Source organism: Heterocephalus glaber, unplaced genomic scaffold, assembly GCF_053883595.1.
Source record: "Heterocephalus glaber isolate CG9 unplaced genomic scaffold, H.glaber_assembly_v1.0 deba00001444, whole genome shotgun sequence".
In the NCBI taxonomy this organism is placed as follows: domain Eukaryota; kingdom Metazoa; phylum Chordata; class Mammalia; order Rodentia; family Bathyergidae; genus Heterocephalus; species Heterocephalus glaber.
Genome location: NW_028258297.1, coordinates 12,119,454 through 12,137,747, shown reverse-complemented (window position 1 = coordinate 12,137,747; position 18,294 = coordinate 12,119,454). Strand labels below are relative to the sequence as shown.

Here is an 18,294-nt window from a genome sequence, read left to right as displayed (position 1 = left end):
CCCCTGCCCGGCCGCTGCGCGCGCCTCCGCGGGGCCCGGCGTCCTGGGCAGCGCGCGCCTCCTCCTGGAGGCCGGCGTGGCTGGATCTCGCGTCTCTCCAGCACTTTCAGGGCGCAGTCACTTTCTGCGGCGGACTAACGTCCCCGTTCCATGCCGAACCGCCCTTTACAAAGGAAAAGGTAAGAGGAATCCGGTGCCCCTTCCAAGCCACTGTTGCGTTTTGCGCAACAACGGGACAGCGCTTCCTCCCGGAGCAACTGTCCTCGCTGCTGAGGCTGACTTTAGGGCAAAACGCCCGGTAAGGCTGGTTCTGTAATCGGCCTTGCGCTGGTACTGGAGCACCACACTGAAAAACCAAGTTCCGCTTTCCCTGAGCGAAATACCCTCGAAAACGGACAACCTTAGCTTCAGTTTCCCCTGAAATCTCATACCCGGGTGCTGGCGAAGGGACATAAGATGTTTCTTGAGTTGATTTTGGAATTACATATACGGACTCGGTTATTTGGGGATGATTGTCCTGCTTTCTTCACCTGCTTTATTTAAATTGCCAGGTATATATTCTGAGTAACTTTTTTTTTTTTTTTTGGAAAGCATATGTTCAATGTATCCACTGTCAGCTAATCACCTATAGCAATCACCATGATGTTTACAGGCATAACTATTTTCCAGTCATCCGCTGTCTTGTCCAAATGTGCACGTCTTGGTAGCAGTGTCTATTATCCTGTGGAGCTTTTTCACTCTCGCACACAGTAGATGAAATCCCTGGAAGACGCTGGAGCAATTATGACAAGGGTAGCGTTTGAATCAGTGGTTGGATTATTCAACTGATTGCATTCTAGTAACCAATGGGCTGAACTGGATTGGGCAGAGAGAATTGGAACTCTACGGCACACTTGCTGTCAAAGTAAAATCCCAAAGTAATACATACAACCATCAGAGAGCTAGAAAAACCATTGTAGGTTTTTAAAAACTTGATCTCGGAATGGGAGGAACGTCCTAAGCAAAAAGCAAAGGAAGGCCGATACAGTCAGTGGTGCACGTCTGTAATCCCACCTGCTCTGGAAATTAAGGCAAAAGGATCACAAGATCGAGGCTAGCCTGGCAAGTTAGACGCTGTCTCAAAATAAAAAGGGCTGGAGGGCAGCTTAGTGGTAGAATGCCAGTGTTTCCATTCCCAATACCTAAAAACAAAAACAAAAACAAAAACCTAACAACAACAACGGCAAAGGAAAAAAAAATGAAGAGAAAAATGGTATATCTGGATACATAAATATTTAAATTTTATGAAAGTTTTTAAAAACCACAAACAATATGAAAAGGTAAGGTAATAGCCAAAAAACAAAAATTAGCAGAGGACATGAATAGGAAATTTCGTGAAAAAAAGAGAAAGAAATATAAATGGTTAATAAATGCATGAAAAGGCCGGGGATTTAGCTCAGTGGTTTCGCTGCCTGCTGCGCAAGCGCAAGGACCCGAGTTCGATCCCCGGTACAAAAAAAAAAAAAAAAAAAAGCTAAAGATAAATGCATGAAAAAAGTTAAGTCTCATTAGTAGACAAAAAATAAATTAACAGACTAAGATCTAAATATTTCATCCACTATGGATGAAGTAGCTGAGAGGGCATTTTAACACAGAGGTAGTGGGAATGGAATCTGATGCAAATTTTCATAAAGTAAATCTCATCAAAAATCTTTTAAAATTGTATTTTCATAGCTTTAGTATTATAATTCCACTTTTAGATTTAAGTACGTAATTAGATATTCATATAAAATTAGTATAGAAAAGTTTTCATTGAGGTGTTCTTTATAATAGCGAAGCCAAGACAGCCTAAAATGGCCAACAATGAGGAATTAATTAAAAACCTATGATATATCCATGTAATAGAATCCCATGCAGCCTTCCATTTATGTTTTAGAAAGCAACTGATTGATCTTAAAGTGTTTACAAAAGGCAGCTTACAAAGCAATAAATATATGGAGAATGAGGCTTATTGTATTTTCATTTTAAATGAAAATTCATGGTTATGTGCACAGAAAGATTCATGAAATATGTTTATATGTATATATTTATTACATATATTCCAAAAATGTTTAAAATAGTTATCTCTAACTGGATTAAGATGGATTGGATTAAGAATGATTTTCTTTGCACATTTCTGTGTAAAAGTTCTATACTGATTTTCTATTGCTTTTGAATAAGAAACTATTTTAAAGATACATTTTTAAAAAGCTTTCTTATAAAAGTATTATCAACCTAAAATTTTAAAAGTGGGAGATTCTCCAAAGAATAATGATACTTATTTAGGAATAGCAGAGTGTTGTAATGGGAATATCTGTCCAATAACAAACTATGAGCATATTCAGAGTTGAGGCAAGAAGTTACTAAAACAAAAATGAGAAGGATTACAACAGATATTTCGCAACAGTAATCCTTGGTCCAATGATTAATAACAAGAATGGGATCAGGTGCCCGGCATGGTGGTGCATGCACTCTGAGCAACTGAGGCACAAGGACTGCAAATTCAAAGCCAGCCTGAACCATTTAGCAACTTAGTGAAGCTCTGTCCCGTCCCCCTTGAAAAAATATTTTTTATTTTTGTTTTTTTGGTTTATTTTTGGTACCAGAGATATCAAACTTGGGACCTTGTGCTTGTGAAGCAGGTGGCAGAACCACTGAGCTAAATCCCTGGCCTAAAAAAAATTTTTTAAAGGGTTAGGGATATAGTCCAGTGTGAATGCCCTGAGTTCAATCCTCAGCACCACACACATACACACAAAGAGTGGAGTCAGGGCTGGGCATGGTGGGGCATGCCTGGAATCCCAGCACTCTGGGAGGCTGAGTCAGGAGATAACAGTTGGAGCCCAGCATGGGCAACTCAGAGACTTAGCAAGATCTTGTCTCAAAATTAAAAAAAAATAAAAAATAGAAAGGGCTGAAACTTAGTCCAAAGGCCCTGGGATCAATCCCCAGTAACATGCACACGCGCGCGCATGCACACACACACACACACACACACACACTCATGGAGTGGTGTCAGTCCAAGGTTGAACCTTGCTGGTTAGATTTTCTCGAAAGAGCCTTCTACATGAAATGCAGTGGTCCCTGTGCAACTTTCTGGTTCTAACAGACTCCTTTGTGATGGTTACTATTGGGCAATCATGACTAGGAACCCTTCCTTCACTAAGTGCAGGTGTTATGCACCTTTGATAGGGTTGACATAACTGACCCGTTTGTTTCTGATAATACTCATATTTTTTTCACAGCATTCAGGTAAAAAAAAAAGTACATTTTTCTGAGATCACTTGAACCCAAGGGTTTGAGGCCAACCTAGGCAACACAGTGAGACCCTGCCTCAAAAAAAAAAAAAAAAGTCCGTCTTCCTGGTAGGATGTGTGTTTCATGATACAGTAGCTCCTGTCCACTCTCAAGGTTCTTGCTCCAGCTAACCTTAGACTCTCTATACTGGCCACACACCGAATCAATTTCGGTTTTCTGAATTAATCCCAATCCCCCCCGCATACATGTCCTACTGTGTAACAGCAGATGACATGTGTGTCGGCAGTCAGAGTAAGTCTTATTACTTTGGCTCTGGAATAACGTGGCAGCTTGCGAAGACGATGGCTGGCCTTCCCTGTTCAAGTCAGAGCTCCATGGAGAACTCCTGAGAAGCAGACAAGCTCCTAGCTTTGTATATAAGGGGGTTTTTCTATGTATTTAAAGGAAAGGCAGAAACTGAAAAGATTTCCAGATTTAAAATATGCATAACTAGAGTCTTAAAGCCTGCTCAAAGTTCATAAAAGGAATAGAAAGGAAGAAGGCAGACAGGAAGAAGGAAGGAAGGAAACCTACCTTAGATTTTGATAAAAGTCAAAGACATCTCAAAATGGAGATGGAAGGGCTGGGATGTAGCTCAGTGGTAGAGTGCTTTCCTAGCATGCTGGAGGCCCTGGGTTTCATCCTGGAATCCACCCCTCACCAGAAAACAAAAGCAAAGAGGAAGATAGGTGTAGGGATTCTGCACAAAGGCAGGGAGGAACCTCTATGAAACCTGCCCATTTATTCCCACTACAATCTCACCCTAATTCTGTATATTTAAAATATTATACTTTCCAGGTGGGTAGAAGTTTACATAGCTTTGACTGTTCGTTAAATTTACTAGGACTGGAGGTGTGGCTCAGTGGTAGAGTCCTTGCCTAGCATGCACAAGGCCCTGGGTTCTTTCCCCAGCTATAAAATATAGCAATATAAATTTACTCCATGTTCATATAATAGCTATTATATGCAAATCATTATGCTGGGAAATTCAGTATGCAAAAGTATGCATTCAGTAGCTTCAGCTCATGGTCTGATGAGTGAACAGAGTCATGTATTAATATAGCCATGTGCTGTATAAGGCTTCAGTCAACACTGGACTCTATATATGATGGTGAAGCCATAAAATTATAAAGACCTGAATAATTCCTATTGCCTAGCGATGTTGTAGCCATAGCAACATCACAGTGTAACACATTACTCGTATGTTTATGGTGCTGCTGGTGTAAAGAAACCTACTGTACTTTTATTTGTATAAAAATATAACACGAGTAATTATGTATAGTATGTATTATTTGATAATGATAATAAATAACTATACTATGGGTTTATAAATTTACTATACAATACCATCATTTTAGGGTGTACTCCAACTTATATAAAAATTTACTGTAAAAAGGTATAGTGTGTGATGCTGGCAGCAGCCTCATAGGGTGCTGGATGATGGGCAAGAGATGTTTATCACATCTCTCGATTGCATCATTTTCTCATGGCCCTAGAAATAGTAGGCTATATCACATAGCTCAGGTGTGTAGCAGACTCTACTATTTGGGAGTGTCTTCGGTTTGGAGGGTTTTTTATACTGGGCTTTGAGCTCAAGGGTTTGTGCATGCTAGGCAAGTGCTCTACCACTGAGCTACCAGTTCTCTTTTATTATAATTTTTTTTTTTTGTACCAGGGATTGAACTCGGGACCTTGCACTTGCGAGGCTCAGGACCTTGCACTTTTGAGGCAGGTGGTGGAACCATTGAGCTAAATCCCTGGCCCCTTATAATTTTTTTTTTTTTTTTGAGAAAAGGTCTTGCTCAATAGCTCAGGCTGGTCTCAAACTTTCAATCATCCTGCCTCAGCCTCATAAATAGCTTGGATTACAGGCATGCCCAGCACCACTTAGGTTTTCAAAGTATATTCAATGATAGTCACATGGTGAAGTTGCTTAACCACAGTCACTGTGCTGGGAATTTAGCTCAGTGGCACCGCACCTGCCTGGCAAGTGCATGGTCCTGAGTTCAGTCCCTGGTACTGGGGAAAAAGAAGTTAAACAACAGTCATAGTGTCCTAGTCTTAAAGCTACATATAGCTGTTATTATACCTTGGTATAGTAAATGCAATAATAAAAGTGTAAGGAACAATTGTGGTAAAGGTTGGGAGTAATTAGCTTCCTCTCGGGGCTCAGAAAAGTTTTATGAAGAGATGTTTAAAATAAGCTTTAAAGGCTGAGTGGAAAATGACCAGGAGAACAAAGTGGAGGTGTGGGGATTTCATACAAGGAAGAAAGAATTATATATGCTTTATAGGGTTTGCACAGACAAGACTTGTTTAGGGAATTGCAAGGAGTCTAGTGTAGCAAAACATGTGAGTATCTCAACCTCTTGCTTGGAGCATTGTAGATATTTTAAGAAATTGTCACTGAGCAAGTAATAGAAATTGTTATGGATTTTTTTCCCTGAAAACATAAGGAGTTACTATAGGTTACAAAATCAAACTACTTATAACACAAGATTTGTTATGAGTCTCTAATTGTTGGAGCCGGGTGATGGGCATATGAAGGTTCACTAGTACTTTTGTGTATGTTTAAAACTTTTAGTAATATAAAGTCTGAAAAAAATACTTACCACAATTGCGTGTTTTAAAAGTGAAAATGTAGCTGAGTGGCACAGGACTTACCTAGCATGTGTGAAGCTCTGCCTCCATCCCCAGCACCACAAAGCAGGGCGGTTGCTCTTAAAAACATACATAATCCAGCTGCAGACTGAGAAGAGAGGTTGGAGAAGAGAAGCAGATGAAAAAGCACATTAAAAAAATCTCAAAATCATGAGAGGAAGAAGAGGGATCTATGTGGACTCCAGTGCATCATAAATTACATGTGTTAAATAAGATTTTGTGGGAGGCCATGGATCTCAAAACCTCCACTGGGCGCAAGAGATGAAAACGATAAACAGTTTAGTTACAGTAACTGAGCTTCGCCTGGTTCTGTCACCGGGCTGGGGCTGGGGATCCCCGAAGCTGAAATGAGGACCCCATTCCACCTTTTTGTAGAGTAAGCTTCCGGGTTCTTGAAAAAAGAATTTTCAGGCTGGTCAGTTGAAGGCACGGCAAGGGTTTATTCAGCAGAGATTTAGGACCCACTCCAGAGTGGAAGTGGGTGCTCAGAAGAATGAGACATGTTATCTCCTGGAACGGGGAACGTTTAGGCTTCCCTTGAAGGGGTAGAAACGCCAGGAGAAGGTAGGCTACCCCCAGAAGAATGCTAACCCATTTTATAAGTGTAGGCCCAGTTTTTTGGGTTTTTTTTTTTTCTTTATCTTAGGATCAGGCTTTTGCTCTTTACTTTCTCAAGCCATTTTATGAACTTGCAGTATTCCTGAGGAATTTGGGGTGTGATGGTCTCATAGGGAAGGAACCTAAATTTAACCCAAGAAATGCTAATATGGATCTCCTTGGGTGACTTCTGCAGCCTCCTGGAAGTTGTAGTCTTTTTTTTTTTTTTTTTAAGTACAATTTTTGCTTACGATTTCCTTGTTTCCCTTCTACCTATCCTTTATTTCTTCTATCCTACCTTAGTTACAGAAGGCCCTGTAGCCAGTTAACTGTTTAGGTTATAAACAACTAACTACTTACACTGTAACCACTGACTGATTGACTAAACTGTACTCGATTAAATTGCTTTCCGTCTCGCCTCCATTTCTTCTCTAAATGCCGTCTAATCACTTCACTGGTGGGAGTTCTTTGAATTGGCTCTGATTCTGGGAGCTGCTTGGTTTGGAAATCATTTTGGTTTTATTTTGCTTTGCTCACATAAGCTCTACACAGTTTAATTGGTCAGAGGAATTTTCCTACTCAACTCATGAAAAGAGTAAAACTTGAAAACATGGAGTATGTTAGATGACAAGAAAGGAACTGCTCTGAGAAAGGAAAAGCATAAGGAAAGAGCTGGGCCAGTGGTACTCAACTGGGGGCAATATTGCCACCCTAGCACAATCTGGGAACATCTGGAGATATTTCTTATCACATCTGGAGTGGGGGCGTTGTTACTGCTATCTAATGCATAGAAGACACAGATGCTGCTAGACATTCTACAGTGCACAGGATAGCACATTTCAACAAATAACAGCCTGGCCTGAAATATCAATAGTGCTGCTGTTGAAAATTCCTGAGCTGAACACTTGAGGCTGTTAGGCAGGTTAAGTTTTTTCTCAAGTCCACAGCTTTAGGAGATTCAAAAATCCCTTTAAAATGTATGAAATTTTTGAGAATCTGGTTTGGAGAAAGTATTCGCACCCTTGAATGAATTTTTTTCCTTCCATGGTAGATCAGACCCAGGGCCTTTACACTGGGCTACATCCCCAGTCCTTAGCTGAATCACTAAGTTTCCCTTGGAGAGCTCAGACTTTAGATCCTCCTGCCTCAGCCTCCCAGTATCCATCACCATGCCTGGCGTAATCTGATTCTTATGGAAGTTCATGGCCAAAAGAGGCTGAAGAACCCATGAAAACCAAGGGTGAAGGGGTGGAGCTGAAGTGGAGGATAATTTCACTCCGAAAATTATCAGGAAGCAGTTCGATGTTTGCTGGAACCAGACTATAGTGAAACAAATTCTGAAGCGGATTGTTCTTAAAATTAAAGCTTATTACTTACTTATTTTTCTTATTTTCAAGTAATCTCCTGTTTTTCAATCACACACTGTGACTCCTCCATTTTCCACTCCCTGAACCCTGCTGTTCCTTACACCAGTTTCCTCACTGTCACACAAATGAGTTTATTACACCCATGCTCACACCTGACCTCTAAATTCCAAATGCTCTTCCTCCATCTCACACAGAGCCCTTCCTCCTCTTTCCCATTCACCATGGCCCATTTTCTTCCTTAGTTTCTGAGCTTTCCGTTTCTCCCGCGTCTGCTCCCTTGCTCCGGATCCAGCACGTTTACACAAAGAACGCACTTGATCTCTGGGTAAGCTCTCTCTGCATCCCCAACCCCAAAGCAAGAGAAGAAACACCCTCATCCTGCCTTCCTGGTTACCTGGTGAATTTTAATTTGAATTAAAAGTTGGTAACATGACTCCCAAGCACTTGTGAACTGCTCGCTGTTTATGTTTTGCGGGCCACCTGGAAAACAAAAACCAAGGGAAAGTAAGCATTTTAGGTGATGTCAAAAAACGGATAGATGAGAGGGTCAGAATACCCACTAACTCTATAGAAACCATCAATCTCTGTCAAGTGTTGTACACCTAACACCCTCCAAGAGTGATTTGGCCCCGGAAGCAACCGTACCACTGCCACTAGTTCCCGATTTAGTCCGACGGTCCCAGTCTAAATAAAGCCAGGCAAGCGAGCCCAATTAAACAACCTGATGCGAACCTCAAGCTTCTAGAAAAAAAGAAGAGCAGGACAAACCCAAAGCTCATACAAGGGAGGAAATTATAAAGATCAGAGCAGAAATCAATGCAATGGAGACTAAGAGAATGTTACAAAAAATCAATGAAGCCAAGAGTTGGTTCTTCAAAAGAATAAACAAAATTGGCAAACCTTTAGCCAACCTTATCGGAAAAAGGAAAGAAAAGGCCCAAATCCATGCAATTAGGAATGAAAACGATGAAATTACAACAGACCCAGCAAAAATCCAGAGGATCATCAATACCTGCTTAGAAAACTCCTAGGACAATAAGATGGAAAACACAGAAGAAATGGACAGATTCCTAGCTACGTATGAATTACCAAAGTTGAATGAAGAAGACTTAAAAATTCTAAACAACCCAATATCAATCAATGAAATTGAAAATGTAATTAAAAACGTACCAACTAAGAAAAGTCTGGGTCCTGATGGCTTCACTGCTGAATTCTACAAGACATTTAGAGAAGAACTACTGCCACTGCTGTTTAAACTCTTCAGTGAAATTGAAAGGGAAGCAATACTCCCAAATTCATCCCTAGAAGCAAGCATCACCTTGATCCACAAAGCAGAGAAAGACCCAACTGAAAAAGAGAACTACAGGCCAATCTCAGTAATGAATATAGATGCAAAAATCCTTAATAAGATACTGGCAAATAGAATGCAGAAGATCATCAAGAAGATCATACAATCTGACCAAGTGGGATTCATCCCAGGGATGCAGGAATGGTTCAACATACACAAATCAATAAATGTAATACGCCATATCAAAAGAGCCAATGACCAAAACTATATGATCATCTCAATAGATGCAGAAAAAGCATTTGACAACATCCAACATCATTTATGATAAAAAATTGGAATAGATGGTCTCTACCTCAATCTGATAAAAACCATCTATGAAAAACCAATAGCCAATATCATACTAAATGGTCAAAAACTGATATCCTTCACACTAAAATCAGGAACAAGACAAGGATGTCCACTATCATCCCTCCTGTTCAATATAGTTTTGGAAACATTAGCCACGGCAATTGGACAAGAGAAAGGAATAAAAGGAATAAAGATAGGAAATGAAGAAGTCAAATTGTCATTATTTGCAGATGACATGATACTCTATATAGAAGAGCCCAAGAACTCCACCAAGTCTTCTAGACTTAAGAACCAAATTCAGTAAAGTAGCTGGATACAAGGTCAACACACAAAAATCAATAGCTTTCCTCTACATGAACAACAGACGCACTGAGAGAGAAATAGGGCAAACAATTCCTTTCACAATAGCATCCAAAAAACTGAAATACCTAGGAATCAACCTAACGAAAGAAATCAAAGACCTCTTCTCTGAAAACTATAGCACTCTGAAAAGAGAGATTGAAGATAATATCAGAAAATGGAAAGAAATCCCTTACTCCTGGGTAGGAAGAATCAACATAGTGAAAATGGCCATACTTCCAAAACTGCTATATAGATTCAATGCAATCCCAATTGAAATTCCAGCAGCATACTTCATGGACCTTGAGAAAACAATCCAAAAGTTCATTTGAAATAAGAAGAGACCTAGAATAGCAAAAGCAATCCTAGGCAACAGAGACATGGCAGGGAGTATCACAATCCCCAAATTGAAACTGTAGTACAAAGCTACCGTGATTAAAAACAGCATGGTACTGGCAAAGAAACAGCCCTGAGGACCAGTGGGACAGATTAGAAGATGCAGAAACAACTCCAGACACTCAGCCACCTCATCTTTGACAAAGGAGCCAAACACCCTCACTGGAGGAGAGATAGCCTCTTTAATAAACGGTGCTGGAAAAATTGGGTTTCAACTTGCCAAAGATTAAAACTAGACCTATATCTCTCACCATGCACTAAACTAAAATCAAAATAGGTTAAAGATCTAAATATTGAAACAGAAAGGCTGAGCCAACTGGAACAGAGGTTAGGTAGAACTCTTGAAGACATTGGTATAGGAAAAAATTTTATGAACAAAACCTCAGTTGCCCGTAAAGTAGCACAAACAATCAACAAGTGGGATCTCTTCTTATTAAAAAGCTTCTGCACAGCAAGAGAAACCACCAGCAGTGTGAAGAGATAACCCACAATGTGGGAAAAAATCTTCACCTGCTATTCTTCAGACAAAGGTCTACTATCTAGAATCTATAAAGAACTTAAAAAGATCAGACCTCCCAAATTTAAAGACCCAATCCAAAAATGGGCATCTGAAATGAACAGACATTTCTCAGACAAAGTAGAAATAGCAAAGAAACATATGAAAAAAGTTCAACATCACTGGTCATTTGAGAGATGCAAATGGAAACAACACTGAGATTTCACCTCACTCCAGAAAGAATGGCTGCTGCCATGAAATCAACCAATAACAAATACTGGAAGGGCTGTGGGGAAAGAGGAACCCTGCTCCACTGCTGGTGGGAGTGTAGACTGGTGCAACCACTGTGGAAATCAGTATGAAGATTCCTCAGAGAACTAGGACTGGAAGTCCCATTTGACCCAGCTATTCTCCTGCTGGGGATCTTCCCCAAAGAATTAAAAGAATCATACCACAGTGATATATGTGCACCCATGTTCATAGCAGCACAATTTGTAATAGCTAAAACTTGGAAGCAGCCCAATTGCCCATCAACTGGAGACTGGATAAAGAAAATGTGGGTTTAGAAAAATAAAATGGAGTACTACTCAGGCATCAAAAATGAGAATTTAGAGACATTTGTAGCTAAATGGATGCACAATCAGGAGATACTCTTAGGTGAAATAAATAGGACACATGTGTAAATACCGAATAGTTTCTCTAGTGTGAGAAACTGAGTGTAAATAAGGACTGAAAGATATAATAATGTGAAATAGAAAGAAAAGGGAGGAAGGGGAAGTGGGAGGGGTAGGTGAAAGGAAAGAAGGGAATGGAATTAATATGAGAAAATGAAAAAATGGAAACAAAGTCTTTGCAAATAGGAAGGGATGGAGGGGTTGATGGGAGGGCAGGGGAAAGGGGAAAAAATAAGAACCAAGAGAGATTATGTAAAGGTGCAAGTTTCCAATGATGAATGTCATTATATTGCATACCTAAAACGTACCAATAAAATTAATTTTTAAAAATAACTTTTTAAATATAGATGAAGAGAATAAAGAAAGAAAGGCAGATTCAGAAAATCTCCGCCCCTTCCAACTAATCCAGTTCTCTACAACCCCACCCCTTTCAAGAACACAGCCCTCTGATTGACTGTGATGCATCCTAGAACTGCCCAGTCAGACGCAAGCAGCTACTTTAGCGTCCCTCCTAGGGCAGTGTGTTCTCCATGACCCCACCTCTTTTAAGAGTGCAGCTCTATGATTGGCCGTAACGTAACCAAAAGCTGCCCAATCGCGCACTAGCAGCTGCTTTGGCGTCTCTGTGTGAGTAGGAGGAACATGGCCGACCGGCTTACGCAGCTGCAGGACGCTGTGAACTCGGTGAGGAATTTGATTCCATTAGTGTCTGTCTTTCTCTCTCCTGAGGTAAAAGGAGAGAGGATAGAGGCCCGAGAGATAAAATTTGGAAGTGGGGAGTCAGGGCTTTGGCAGAAAGCGCCCGCTCTGAGCGGTGGGAGGCGGGTGCCCCACGGCGCCTGGAGCAGGGCACCGGGCCGTGTGGTCTCGGCCTGACCTCTCCGGCGCTCCTGTTCGTTACCAGGGCTTATGGGATCTCCTGTGGAGGGGGAGGAAAAACAGCTTTTTTTCCCCCATAAATTTTAATCTGCCAAAATGATCCCTTGCTCCTGCTGATCAGATTTCTGTAGTCAAGCGTTAACCGAGTATTTCTTGGCCAGCACTTTGAGGTTGGGGCAGGAGTATTGTGTAGGTGAGAAATTGTTTCGCCTTAGTTCACTCCTGTAGGACAGCGCCTTGTCCCATTTCTAGACCACGCTGTAGCTACATCAGTTTGGGGAGAACTGACGTCTTTATGATAATGAACCTGGTAATCTTTGTATGTCTTTCCATTTATTTAAGTCTTCTTTAATAAAATCTATTCTCTGTAAAAGTTTAGATCTCTTAAACAGCTCCCCTAACTTTGTTCCTTCAGGTTATTCTTTTTCCTGCTTATTATTTCTGTGCTAAAGGTCATGCAAGCAAACGGTATGTCTATGTAGACATACTGTTTATTCCCATTTAGAGTTACACAGCTTCCCATTGGTAATTGTGCTTCTTAGTGTCATTCTGACCTAATGTGATGTCCCAAGTAAGCTACCTGCCTATACAAGAAATTTTGCTGCCTGGAAAACCTAAGTACATGGTCTCCTGGTGGATTTTTTTTTTTTTTTCCTTACTGGAAGCTAGTAACTTGGCATTCTTGTTAAGATGTCAGTCTCTGTGCATTTGAAATGTGTGAGTCTATTTGTGAAAAACTCATCTATCCTAAGCCAGGCGTGGTGGCCCATGCCTGTAATCCCAGCACTTGGGTGGCTGAGGTGGGAGGATCGATGTGAATTTGAGGCCAGCCTGGGCTACATAGTGGGTTCAGAGTCATCCTGAAATACATAGCAAGACTCTGTCTCAAAAAAAACAAACAAAAACCTGATCTATCCTACATAAATAAAATAGGAGCTTTTAAGGCTGAGCCCCTAAACGTTGATGAATCCACCAAGGTAAAAGTCTACCTTGCAGTGACTTGCCCGGGCGGCCGTCCATCTCCCCTCGGGGAGATACTCCTTTGAGGTTTAACAAAATCAGATTGTTAGATGCTACTGAATAGAAACGTTATTTGGGGGATATTTTTGCAAGTTCGTGTATGTCTTGTAACCAGGACAGTAAAAACAAAGTGAATATGGCCTAACTCTAGGGTGAGCATGTTAATTGGATTTCAGAGAGAAGCCTTTAGGTTAAGTAGTATGAGTGCCTGTTGTGTATATAAGCACTATTGTGTTTACAAAGAGATACTCCTTAAGGAGGCTGGAAAGATGTCAAATACTCAAGAGATATTTAAGTGATGTAAAAACAGTATGTGGTTAGGGAGTTACAATGAATCAAGTGTTTTCAACACGTGTTGAAGTAGATCGGAATACACAGGTACATGAACTAAAATAGAAGGAATCATAGCATTTATCTAATCATAATTATTAGTCTATTAACATTTGTTCTACCCTCTGAAAATTCTCTGAATGCAGAAACTATGTCATACTCACTATATCTTTATTCAGTAATTGCCCTGGAATTGTTGAATTGATTTCCAATTACTTATTTATTTAGGATACAGGAGATTGAACCCAGGCCTTCACACTAAGCTAAATCCCCAGCTCTTTTTATTTTTTTGGTACTAGGGATTGAACTCAGGACCTTGCACTTTCGAGGCAGGCTTAGAGCCACTGAGCTAAATCCCTCCCCTCCCCTCAGCTCTTTTTTTTTTTTTTAAAGTGTTTTATTTAGAATCAAAGTCTTGCTAAGTTGCTCAGGCCAGGCTCAAACTGGCAATTCTTCTTGTCTTGGCCTCCCAGAGCTTGGATTACAGACATTGGCCACCAGTGTCTGAAGCCACCAGACACTGGCTTCAGCAAATATTTTGAATAAATGAATTAATCAGTTTTCAAAGTTTTTCCAGGACAAGAGACCCACTGTGCTGAATATGGTTTTGTGGTTTTTTTCTATTCAAATGACAATGATGTGATATAGAATATTTCAATTAACAATGAAAAATCCTGCCGGTGATTTAGCTCAGTGGTGCTGCCACCTGCCTCACAAGCACAAGGTCCAGAGTTTGATCCCTGGTACCACACACACACACATACACACACACACACAATAAATTTAAAAAATGAAAAAAGCTACTAGTAGTATGATAATCTAGATATATATAGCTTCTGAGCACGTACTACATTACAAATAGCAAAACATGAAAAAAAATAGCAAAACATGAACAAAGCTATTCAGTCATAAACTAGTTTATGAGAAGTCAGGTAGATTTGAGGGAATAGTAGTAGAAAGTGAATGAGTAGAATTGATTTAGATTATCAAAGGCTTTGAAACAGCCTGAAAGTTGGGGATATATCTTGATGATCATGGTGGAATGAACTCATATTTGGAGCAGGGTAAAATAACATGGTGAACTAGAAAATTATAAGGAAGCTATTTAGAGAGGGAGCTGTTGATTTTGAAATTATAGTAGAGAAACGTAGTGGAAATGCTTACTCACTGATTGGAAGTACAAATTAAGATTGAGGGGTGAGAATTAGTGAGAGGAATTGGTGGGGAAAATAGGAGTGTTTAGTTTGAAGATAGTAAGGAGTTTGGTAGTCTCAATCTTCAAAAGTGCCAAAAGAATGCATTGTGAGCACTAGGCATTTGCAACTTGAGTCTTAATGAAATACTTTTCTGATTCCTTAACATACCTTTTCTTGAAGTCATTTTCTCACTGATTCTTTCCACTTGCTTACTGAATTCTTAGAAAAGGAATCATATAATTTGTAAATGATTTTTTTAAAATGAAACCTGGGGCTGTATTTAGACATTTGCCAGTCAAATTTGCTGTCTCCTTGCCCCAGAAAGTATTTGCTTATTGCTTGTAATAAGTTTTGGCATTTATTTCTTATTCTACTATTTTTATAAGGAAAGAGATTATTTTATATGTATTTCTGTCTTAACTGTTTCAACTAGAGTGATACTAAATTTAACTTCAAGATTGACAGCAAGCTTAGTTTCTTTGCATGATTAAAATATTTAATCTATATTGGAGTGTGGTTCAGTGGTACAGCACATGATTAGCATGTGCAAGGCCCTGGGACCAAAACAATAATCATAATAGTCATTGCTAATAAAAACTGGCATATTTTATACAAAATTACTCCCTTCTATTATCATTATTCCCTTCCTCATAGATCATTATTTTTAAAACTGTTCTCATCATGTTACCATTACTGATAAGATCTTTAAAATTGATAAATCTTGTCTGACCTTGACATGTTCTCTTTGGCCCAAGCTTGCAGATCAGTTCTGTAATGCCATTGGGGTACTGCAGCAATGTGGCCCTCCCGCCTCCTTCAGTAACATTCAGACGGCAGTTAACAAAGACCAGCCAGCTAACCCAACAGAAGGTACGTGCGTTTTCTTAGCTTCTCTTAGTTTTATTCTGACCTTTTAAATGATCCTTTAAAAATAGATTTATTGAGGGCCAGGGATTTAGCTCAGTGGTTTCACTGCCTGCTATGCAAGCTCAAGGACCCGAGTTCGATCCTCGGTACCAAAAAAAATAGATTTATTGAGAAACAACTTATTTATGGCTTTTTTCTAAACATTTTGTTTGAGAATATTACAAGTTTTGTCATAAGTGAATTTATTACAGTTAATCCACACATTTCATAATTCTGCTCATATCAGATAACAAATTCTAACTCCTTTAGAGGAAAGCTTGTATGAATTTAGCTTTAAGAACCTTAGTAAGGAAGGCATACCACTGACAGATTCTTTGTTCAGGAGACCACCATATTGTCCTCATAAATGAAATGAGGTACATTATGCTTAATTTCCAATTTGAGCTAATATAAAGTTAAATATATAATATGCTAGGTGTGTTGAAATTATTGTTTATCACATTCTGATGGGGCCATACTTTGTATGTCTTGCTGTAGGGCAGCTCTGAACCACGAGGGGTACGAGCGTGATTGTCCCATTGGGCGGCTTGTGAGAGTCCCATTGGGTGGAACAAGCCCACAATGTGGGACAGTTACACATGTATCACCAGTGGTTCAAGCTGGTGGGAACATGTTAGTCAAAGTTCTATGAACTTTTCCGATTTCATTAACTTAAAATTTAATTTCTGTTTCTGAAAACTTGAGCTTCCCTGATATCCTAACTTAGTCACATCTTTCCCTAGAGTACGCACAGCTTTTTGCTGCATTGATTGCGCGAACAGCAAAAGACATTGATGTTTTGATAGATTCTTTACCCAGTGAAGAATCTACAGCTGCTTTACAGGTAAAAAATCTCTTTTCTTGGGCCAGGGTTGTAGCTCAGCGGCACAGCACATGCCTGGCAACACAAGGTCCTGAGTTTGATCCCCGGTACAAAAAAAAGTCTCTTTCTTTGAGACTATACTAGTAATAGAGAATTTATAATTAAAGGAGATAGGTTTGATACCTTTTGTTAAATTCAGAGTTACTTTAAGGTTAAGATTGAAAATAGGTGTTTTATTAATAGTGAGCTAGTATACTCTGTTAAAGGTTGTGCTGAGTATATCTTTGTATCTATCTGTATATCTATGTCCTTCCTAAATTTTGAGCTACAAGGAAGCCTCCTATCTTCAGTTTGTCTTTTTTTTTTTAATCGGTACCAGGGATTGAACTCAGGACCTCTCACTTGCCAGTCAGGCATGCACCACTGAGCTAAATCCCCGGCCTGAGTTTGTCTATTTTCCTAGCACAGAGTGAGAGTAAGGTGGCCGTGCATGGTGGCACATGCCAGTAATCCTAACACTTGGGAGGCTGAGGCGGGAAGATGGCCATGAGTTCGAGGCCAGGCTTAGCTACTTACTGAGTTCAAGACCAGCCTAAACTACATAGCAAGACCCTGAACAATATGGAAGATAGTCACCTACAGATACAGTACCTAGAGATTCCTGGTTAAAAATCCATTCTTTGTCTAATTCATACAGGGAAAATTCCGAAGTTATCTATATGAGTTTTGGAATTCTTGCTACTGAAAAATACATCACAACAGTTTCAGAGTCATCCAGATTTTAAAATAAAGACCTCTACTGCATTTTCTTTCTTTTTCAACTCTAAAGATTTTTAAATCTGTGTCTTATAAAGGCGGCTAGCTTGTACAAGCTGGAAGAAGAAAACCATGAAGCTGCGACATGCCTGGAGGATGTAGTTTATCGAGGCGACATGCTTCTGGAGAAGATACAGAGCGCACTGGCCGACATTGCACAGTCCCAGCTGAAGACGAGAAGTGGCACCCACAGCCAGTCTCTTCCAGACTCATAGCACCCGGAACACCACGAGCAAAGCCAAGAACTGGCTCAGTGCATTATGAATTCTGCATCAGATTGACATACAAGCCTTACCAAGAGTTACAGAAACAGACACTATGATACTTGTTACCTTTTTAGCTATTTTAATAATCTTCTATTTTCACTCTTGATAAATAAGCTTACAAAATTGTGATTGAGCCGGTTTAAACCATCACTATGCTATCATTTTTTATCTAAATGAAGATATGAAGGCAGATATCGCATTAATGTTCATAATACAGTTAAACAGATACACTATGAAGTTCTGTCTTTTTTTTTGTCTTGCGTGCTGGGGAATGGAACCCAGGGCCTAACACAAGCTATGCAAGCTCTTTGCCACAGACTTACACCCCAGCCTCAAGTTCTGTCTTATTTTTGCAGTCCTTTTACAAATCATAACGTCCCTCTAGCCAGGGGTATAGAGTGTTTCAATTTATGTTGTCCTTTAGACACCTCTTTAGAGGTAGCATTGTATAAATATGGAGCTTTGAGCAAAGGTTTCTCAAACTGTTGCTTTTAGGAAACATAAGGAAGGGCTGGGGATGTAGCTCAGCAGCACAGTGCCTGCCTGGCAAGTGAGAGGTCCTGAGTTCAATCCCTGG

The 18,294-nt window shown here is 39.9% G+C and overlaps 1 protein-coding gene across 1 annotated transcript; it reads left to right on the top strand.

Annotated features, from left to right (window-relative positions):
* The first annotated feature begins 11,982 nt into the window (after window positions 1-11,982).
* On the top strand, window positions 11,983-17,950 carry Med21 (mediator complex subunit 21). The gene is made up of 4 exons (XM_004845724.3): window positions 11,983-12,165; window positions 15,662-15,776; window positions 16,556-16,656; window positions 17,490-17,950. The coding sequence occupies exons 1-4, from the start codon at window positions 12,124-12,126 to the stop codon at window positions 17,664-17,666; spliced, it is 435 nt and encodes a 144-aa protein (XP_004845781.1). The 5' UTR covers window positions 11,983-12,123; the 3' UTR covers window positions 17,667-17,950.
* Window positions 17,951-18,294: the final 344 nt, after the last annotated feature.

Coding starts and splice junctions, on each gene's coding strand:
- Med21 (XM_004845724.3), top strand. CDS start 12,124: ATGGCCGACCGGCTTACGCAGCTGCAGGACGCTGTGAACTCG. Junction 12,166..15,661: donor TGCAGGACGCTGTGAACTCG/GTGAGGAATTTG, acceptor CTTTGGCCCAAG/CTTGCAGATCAGTTCTGTAA. Junction 16,657..17,489: donor AATCTACAGCTGCTTTACAG/GTAAAAAATCTC, acceptor TGTCTTATAAAG/GCGGCTAGCTTGTACAAGCT.